The 8,666-nt window shown below is 65.5% G+C and overlaps 1 protein-coding gene across 1 annotated transcript; it reads left to right on the forward strand.

Annotated features, from left to right (window-relative positions):
* Nucleotides 1-4,153: 4,153 nt before the first annotated feature.
* On the forward strand, nt 4,154-5,125 carry EMIHUDRAFT_207660 (hypothetical protein; the record flags this gene model as incomplete). Its single annotated transcript, XM_005774037.1, has 1 exon — nt 4,154-5,125. One exon carries the CDS (start codon nt 4,154-4,156, stop codon nt 5,123-5,125), a length of 972 nt encoding a protein of 323 aa, XP_005774094.1.
* Between the last annotated feature and the right edge of the window lie 3,541 nt (nt 5,126-8,666).

The following is an 8,666-nucleotide window of genomic DNA, read 5'->3' on the forward strand; positions in this document are numbered from 1 at the left end:
GCGCTTCTCTCTCGGGTGGTGGTGGTGGTGGTGCTGCTGCTGCTGGTGGTGCAGATGCTGATGCTGGTGCGGCGCGGCTCTCCGACGCGACTCGATGCGCGCGTCGCGGCTATCCGACGCGGCGGGCGGCGTCGCGGGCGGCAGCGGTGGCGGCTCGCGGGTGGAGGTGGAGGCTGGTGGCTGTGGTGGACTTTGAGTTTATTTCATGGTCGTGTACGGGGACCGGGGGGTCAACCGGGAGGCAGGGGGTTCAACCAGGCGACGGAGGACCGTGGGCCATCGCGGGGACGGCCCGCCGGAGGCGGGCTCGATTGATCCGGATGGTCTCACCCGGTGGATGGCACCGAGGCGTCTGGGACGCTCCACTCTACCTTAAGCTCCTGAGGGGCGCGTGGTTTTAACCACGTAGTACGACTACAGCCCACCACAGACACCCTCCCTCTCCACACGTGTGCACACACCCTCACCCTCTCCCCTCTCCTCTCTCTCTCTCTCCTCTCTCTCCTCTCCTTGTCTGTGCTGTCTGCCTGACTCAGGCACTAATTCTGCCGATGCGTGATTGTGTGTGGGCTGCTCCGAGGGGGCCCTGTGCGATCCGATGGGTAGGGAGTCTGTGCCCGGGCGGTGTCCGGTGCGGAGTCTCTCTCTGATCCCACCTGTGGTGTTGGGTGTGAGGTCGTGGAAGCTTCGATCCCAAGGGGGGGAGCCGAGCCCACTCATAACCAACTCTCAGGGGCAGTAGGTGGGCGAGCTTCAGGCACGCTCATCTCGATCGTCAAGGCGTTGCTACGCGCGGTCTTCCGCGGGGGGAGCTGCGTCGACGGGTGCGGGACCGCGGCGCAGCCAGTGCCGTGGCGATGCCTCCGGCTGTTTGCGGCGGGCGGCTTGCTGCTCGCTGCGATGGCGAAAAACTCGTCTCGCCACACGCCAAGGGCTTATGCTCTGGCGAGACGTGAGGCGCATGCGCCCAGGAGGGGAGGGGGCATGTGTAACGACACTGCTAGAGATGCCTTTCGGGGCCCAGAGATAAAACTTCTGTGATGCCATGCGTGACCTAGTAGTGTCCCCAGCTATGGGCGTGTCCACGTTGGAGCCAGGTGTGGTGTGGGCGCGAGAATAGCTCCGCCGTTCATGGAGGCAACCGATGCGAGTCGACTGGTGTGTGTCGTCGTGGTTTCGTATCAAGAATTCTCTCTCTCTCGGGGGGGGGGGGGGGGGGGGCAGATGGTAGGGCCTAGGACCAAAAGAGAGAAATCAACGACGGACCTCGGCTTCTCCACATGACCCAAGCAGAGTTACGCCGAGAGGCGAGAGCAAGGGATCGGTCGGCAGGCTGCAGCGACGTCGTCGCAGAACGAGGCAGAGGAGAGCGACGCGACAGAGGAAGAAGCGACAAGAGAGAGAACGACGAGAGTGGGAAGACCGCGAGGTGGCATGAAGGTTGCAGCGAGAATCGGCGAGGGACTGCGAAGAGAGATAGGAAGAGGCGGACGCCCAAGGGTGGGCGACGGCTAGCACCACACTCCTCTCCTTAAAATCCCTGTGTGGTGGCGGCGTGCCGTCCTCCCGTCCCTCCTCTGGCTTATGTGTGTTCTTTCTTTCTTTCTACAGAGAGAGTTGTTTTGTTTAAATTCTTTCTTTCTACATGACCCAAGCATCTAGCACCGTGGACCGTGGGGTGTGATACATTGGAGCGTCGAGGGTCAGTCTGGAGTCGCGTTCCTCCCTTGGCGTGTGGCGAGACGAGTCTTTCGCCATCGCAGCGAGCAGCAAGCCGCCCGCCGCAGCAGCCGGAGGCATCGCCACGGCACTGGCTGCGCCGCGGTCCCGCACCCGTCGGCGAAGCTCCCCCCGCGGAAGACCGCGCGTAGCGACGCCTTGACGATCGAGATGAGCGCGCTCCAAGCTCGCCCACCTACTGCCCCTGAGAGTTGGGAGTGGGATCAGCTCCCCCCTTGGGATCACAGCTTCCACGACCTCACACCCAACATCACAGGCGGGATGAGAAGGGGACTCCACACCGGACACCGCCCGGGCACAGCCCCCCTACCCGTCGTGCTCAAATGCTTCCCTGCCTCGGGCGCAGAATGCCAGGCCTTCAACGCCACTCTCGATGGGGGATTCGCCGAGGACGAGACGTGCTGCGAGAGCCGACGCGAGATCTTGAACTGTCCTTCGCCACCCCGGGTCGAGCCCACGTACAACGAGGATGGGATGAAAATCTCGGACGGATATTCCCTGCCCAACATCACACAGGCGCAGCTCAAGGAATTCTCGGACCCCAACAGCACGAGCTTCGGCAAGCTCGTGCTCAGATTCCCTGTGGCCTACATGCGTCTTCAGCATGGGCTGGGGCAGGACGGAGACGAAGTTTTTGTGCGCGGCATAGCCGCGTACCTCGAGGGTGCGACCTTGGACACGTCGGCCACCAAGTTCAAGGTGAATCTGACGGCCAAAGGTGAGATGAAGAGTCAGGTGAAGAAGCCACCTGAGTCTCACGAGTGTGCCGCGACTTCCGGCCTTTTCGATGACTACATCTTCGCTGGGGCACCGTCGGGCCAGCAGTATTGCTCGTCAGCAGATTGCAATCCCCCGAACGCAGTCGTGTACGAGACAAGCTACTGGAACTGGCACGAGAGCGACGGGTGCGGCGGAATCCGCGAGCAGCCGGTCTTCTCAAACACAAGATTTGCCTACGGCTCGAAGTTTAGTGACGACATGCGATATTGCACCACCGAGAGCTACGAGAAGAGCTACCAGAATGCCGCGCTCACGAAAACCGGCAAACACGGACCCTACAATTCCGCGAGTCTTTTCTCCAGCTTTGAGCTCTCCGTGACGAGCGACGGCACGCCGGTCAACAACTGGGGCATCGACCTGAGCGGCGTCACAGCGATTCACATTGGGTTCTGGCTCATGACCACGGAGGCAGATGAGAGACAGTGCTCCAAGATGTGCGACGCGACTTTCACTGGCGACGAATGCAAAGGTGTCAATGACATTATGAAACAGGTTTGCTGACTCCTCCTCGCTCTGGCTCGACGGCGGGGTGCCGAAAAATGCATTCAGTGGCCACAAGCCTCGAGCCTCAACATACGCGGACCGTAGCGCTAAGTTAATGAGTGGCGCTCCATGTACGACACCCCAGGGTCGACGGCGCAACCGCAACTAAATCGGAAGAAAGGCAATGGAACCCAATGTGCGTCGTTAACGTGAGCGTAGAAAAAGAGGGAGGGGGGAGGGGACCTGCAACGGTATTGATCGATTTTTGTAGAACCTTACGCGAAAAAGAATTTTACTACGCTGGGGGCCAGGTGTGAGTGGGTCGTGCGAAAAAGAAAGTTGCGCACTTCATAATTCATAGCGGTTTTTCGACGACGAGCCTCATATCTAGATACATGTACCAGGGTGTGTGAGTGAGTATTCTTGATACGAAACCACGACGACACACACCAGTCGACTCGCATCGGTTGCCTCCATGAACGGCGGAGCTATTCTCGCGCCCACACCACACCTGGCTCCAACGTGGACACGCCCATAGCTGGGGACACTACTAGGTTAATCAGAGGGCAGATTTGGAGAGATCTCGAGGAGTACATACAGTTACCGCTTTGCGCGGGAGCAGGATTGCGATCTACGTTTGTTTGATTTTGAGGCGTTCGGAGGCTTTGGAAAGGAGGTTCGCAGCACCCTGCCTGAGGGAGGCGGCGAACCAGCTGAGCAACAAACTTTCGCACGCTCAGCACCTGGACGAGGTCACATGGACCACCAAGAACTGGCACGGGCTGCAGATGCAGCGCTTGTCTGTCGTCCTCCACACCGCCGTGGCGTGGCAGACGGTGAACGAGCTAGCGTGCGGGGAGAGCGGCATTGTGCATGGTGCGGAGTGCATTGCCGTTCTTAACGGAGTCGCTTAGGCGGCTCCGGTGGTGAGCCGGTGTGTGTGCCAGTCCGCGCCAGTCCGCGCCCTTGTCGTGCCAGTGTGCTGTGAGAGAGGCTTGTCGCCTAAAAATTCTTTTCTATCCAGCGCAATTGGGCGCCCAGTGCTTAGTGCCAGCCGCCCTCCGCTGCTGCTCGGTGTGAACAGAGTTCGTACACCGAGCAGCTGGGAGCTCCGCAACTCGATCCCTCGAGACCAGACAGGAGGCGGCCAATGGAGTGTGCCATCTGCTTCGACCCGCTTTTGGAGAGCGAGCGGCTGCCGCTGCCCTGCCGCTGCACGGTGCCCTACTGTCTGGGCTGCTGGGACCGGGCGCTCGCCTCCTCCTTCAACAGCGCGGGCCACGCCCGCTGCCCCTCTTGCCGCCGGCCGGTTCGCGTGGACTTTGACCCGGGAGACGAGGACGGCCCCGCACGCGGACGTCTCATCTTTAGCGCAGAGACGGGCGACGGCAGCAGCGCAGAGGATGCTGTCTCCAAGGAGGGGGTGGTGAATCGGCTGGCGGAGCAGGCGGCGCCGCTCATGACGAGGCTGCTGCGCCGGTTTGGAGAGCGGCACTCGTCGCTGCGCGCGATTGCTGAGGCGCCTTCCGAGGCGCTTAGAGGCCGCTCCATCCGGGAGCTCAAGGCGTGGCTCAAGGAGGTGGGCGGCAGCGACTCCGGCCTGCTCGAGAAGGCGGACCTCATCGACGCGCTGATTGCCAAGGCGGGTGGAGGCATGATTGCCTCGCGGGTCGTGGCTGCCACCGAGGGCGGAGGCGAGGGCTGCCCGCCCCTCTGCGTCTGCGGCGGCGCGCTGGAACGCCTCACCGGGCGGGCGCGGATGCGGCAGCTGCTAATTGAGCAGCATGGAGTGCGAGAGTCGGCGAACATCGACGCGCTGCTCGACCACGCAGCAGACCGGCTGCCCTCGTCCGTCATCTGCGACTTGTGCGACACGCAGCTGTCCCCCTTGCAGCCGGTCTACACGTGCGCAAACGGCGACGCGACCATCCTGCACCCCACCACGTACGACGTCTGCGAGGTCTGCTTCGTGCGCTACGCGGTGGAGGGCCTCGGGGACGAAGCCCTCGCCACCGAACGGCAGCTCCTGTACGAGGAGGAGGAGATCGAGGCCCAGGAGGAGGTCGAGGCGCAGGAGAGCGGCGGGCGCGGGGAGGCTGCTAGAGGAGCGTTGGAAGGCTGAACGTGCGAACTCTGTGGGGCCTGTGACGGGGTGCCGAGAGTGTGGAGACTTCTCTTTGTTCGAGAGAGCTCGCTGCTCGATCTCGTTTTAAGTTTCGTTGTTGAAAGAACGAGAGTGCAGAGAGACGGTACACATGGCAGCCGCATGTGCGCCACGCGCAGCTCTAGTGGCGGTTGGAGTTTGGGTGGTGGCACAAGGCGGCACAAGGGCAAAGCCGAACGAAGGGGCAAAGCCACAACGGGGTGTCCACAGAACGCAGAGGGGCAGAGCTGAAAAATGCGAAATACGGCGGGGCTGGTCGCGGTGTGCTTGGCCCGCTCGCCCAGGCGACGGACCGCTCGCCCTAGCCACCCTCCCACACGCCGCGAATCCACGTCTCGAGCGGCCGCAGCAGCCGCTTCGACGGCGACACGTGCGCACCTACAGGAGTGGCGGCGGAACGCGTCGGAGCGCGCGTGCCCTGGCGCTCGGGCCTCGCCGAGGGAAGAGGACAGGCTGGCCCGCGCTCGAGCTCGCAGACGCGTCGCTCGAGAGGGCGGCCAGCGGCGGCACTTCCGGCGCGCTCGACTCCTCCGACAGCAGCCTCCGCGCCCGGGTTCCTGAACAAGGAACGCGGCGGCTCAAGGAGACAGAAAGAGCTGTCGATCGCCGCTCCGCGCGCGGTCGCCGTCCGCCATCCGCAAGCCCGACGCGGCGCGCTCGTACGCGCGCGGCGCGGCGGCGGCGCCGGCGCCCAACTCGGCCTCGTATGAGTTTGTCCACAAGTCGAAGACCACGCCGCCCGACGCAAGGGTCGGCATCGGCAACCGCTGCGAGAAATCGAGGCGCAGCATCTCGTGGGCCGTCCCCTCGCTGGCGGCGAGGGCGCCGAAGAGCTGCCGCTCGCCTAGAGACCGGCAACGCCGCCTCGACTGGCGGGCCGGGCGAGCGCGGCGCAGCAGCGGGGCGACAAGCAAGTGCGCCCGCGCCGCCCAACTCGGACGCGTGGTGCAGCAGCGAGAGGGCCTCGTCGCGGGAGAGAGCCTGCAGCAGCCGCGGCTCGAGCAGCCGGAGCAGCTCGACGGCGACGTGCCTGCGGACGTGTCGTGAGGGACGCGTCGCGGGCGTGTGCGGCCGAGAGAGCGGCGGCGTGTGCGGCGACGCGCGCGGCGGCGACGCGCCAGAGCAGCGCCTCGCCGTCGCGCAAGTAGCAGTCCCAGACCCTCGCCGCCGTGTCGAGCGCGAGGGTGGAGAGGAAGAGCGACGAGAGCCAGTCGCACACAAAGTCGTCGAGCCCGACGCCGAGCGAGCCTAACACACACACAGGGGGCGCCGCGAGCTCGAGGAGGGGCGGTAGCGGTGGGTCTGCCAGCCGCAGCGAGACGCCGAGCGAGCCCACAGGTGCGGTCTCGGCTACCCCTCGCGGCTAGCCGTGTGAGCGGCTCGAGCACCGCCGCCTCATCTCCGGCGTCTCTCGGCTATGTCTCGGCTGCATCTCGACCAGATCTCGGCCAGATCTCGGCCAGATCTCGGCTAGACCTCGCCCAAGTGCTCGAGCGTCTCGGGCAGCTCGCGCTTGAGGCACGAGCGAGTGGCGCGCAGCCGCCACGCCAGCTGCGGCGACCCCTCCTCCACGTGCGCGAGGAAGTGCCTGCCGAGCAGCGAGGCCATTCATAGCTCACGACGGCCCCTCAGCTGTGAACTGGGCGAGGACGTGCCTCCCGAGCAGCGTGCACATGCAGCCGTGCGCGGACGGCGGCTCGAGGTAGAGCAGCAGCGCCTGTTGGCGTGTCTCGGACATGTCATGGACGTGTCCTGGACGTGACAAGGGGCTCGAGGTAGTAGAGCAGCCGCGCCGCGCAGAGCAGAGCCGCGTGGCGGCGCAGCGGCGGCGCGCCGATGCGCGCGCCCGCCTCGAGCGCGGCGAGCAGCGAGACGAGCTTCGCGTGCATCGGCGACGCGCTGTTGGTGAAGAGGTTGAACTCTGGCGGCGCACCTTGAGCGGCAGCGGAGGACCAGGAGTGAGCGACGCATCGAGGGTGGTGGCCACGGTTGAGCTCTGGCGGCGCACCCGCCCACGGCCGCTCGACGGGCGACGCCGAGCCGGCGGCGGCGGCGGGGCGGGCGAGCGCGCTCTGTATCCGGTCGAGCGCCGCCACGCGGTCGACGGGGCGCGTCTCCGCCACCGCCGCCTCGTAGCCCGCCCTCCCCGCCGCCGCCTCGCCGATCGCGATCCGCCACAGCTGCGCGCGCACCGCGCTCGGCGCCCCCTCCCACCAGAGCAGCTGCGTGCGCGGCTCGAGGCTTGCAGACTCCCAGTTGGGGAGGATCTCGCACCACCAGACGGACGTCGCGCTCTCGACGAAGGCCTCGCGTGGCTGGCCTGTTCACAGCTGCAGGTGTGAAGAGACGCTGTTCACACCCTCCCTGTTCACACCCTCGCGTGGCTGGCCGCGCAGCGCGACGCGGCGCGCGTGCTGCTCGAGCTTGGTCCGCTCGACCACCTTCGTCCGCAGCGAGTGGGCGGCACTCAGCGTGTCATTCTCTCTCCGCTGCTCCTGCTGTTGTGGTCCGCTCGGGGCCACCTGCTGGAAGTAGTGCGTCCGCAATGCCATACTCGGAAGTGTCTCGGAAGTGTCTAGCCACCTGCTGGAAGTAGTGCGTTCGCAATGCCATACTCGGGAGTGTCTCGGAAGTGTCTCGGAAGTGTCTGGCCACCTGCTGGAAGTAGTGCGTCCAGATGCCATACTCCTCGGGCGTGAGCGCCTACCCCAAACAGCGCTCCGGCCTGAGGCTGCCGCGATGGCGTAGAGGAACGCCGCGCTCGCCGTGGCTGCGGACGCGCTGCTCGCGGCGGTGGCGGAGGCGGCACCGGTGCGGCGGGCTGGCTGGCTTCAGCCCTCCACCCCTCGCCAACATTGTGTGGGCGCGTGCGGCGGCGGGCGGCGAGGCGGGGGGCGCCTGCAGGTCGAGCGTGCGGCCGCCACACACGAGCGAGAAGCAGGCGGCGCCGTCCGACGACTCGGCGCGGACGCCGTTGCGGCGGAAGACCTCGCTCGCCGGTCCGAGCAGCACGGTCTCGATGAGGCCGAGCGGGATCGCCTTCTCCTTCTTGCCGCGCGCGGCGAGGTTCTGGTAGCGCAGCTCGTCCGCGACGACCCAGAGGCGGCACGAGTGGTGCCTGTGGACATGGCTCGGCGACATGTCAAGGCCGCGCCTCCTCGCGGGCGGCAGGCCAGAGGCGGCACGAGTGGCGCCGGTCGGCGGCGAGCCGCGCGTGGTTGAACTTGCGGAAGGTGGAGCCCTGCCGGAAGAACTCGAGCAGCTCTGCCTCGCCCATGTCGTCGTGCGACATGCCCGTCCGGATCTCGTCCGTCTGGATGTCGTCGTACACGGCCGACAGCAGCTCCGCGGGCAGGTCGGCGCCCGAGTCGATGCCGCGGTTGTTGCGCACGAAGTCCGCCTTGCTCATCCGGTTCTTGGCCTTGATCTGCACCGAGTGCGCGTCCGTGTTGAGCATGATGACGGAGAAGCCGAGCACGTACGCCGTGTCCGCCGACGA

Source organism: Emiliania huxleyi, assembly GCF_000372725.1.
Source record: "Emiliania huxleyi CCMP1516 unplaced genomic scaffold EMIHUscaffold_32, whole genome shotgun sequence".
Classification (NCBI taxonomy): Eukaryota; Haptophyta; order Isochrysidales; family Noelaerhabdaceae; genus Emiliania; species Emiliania huxleyi.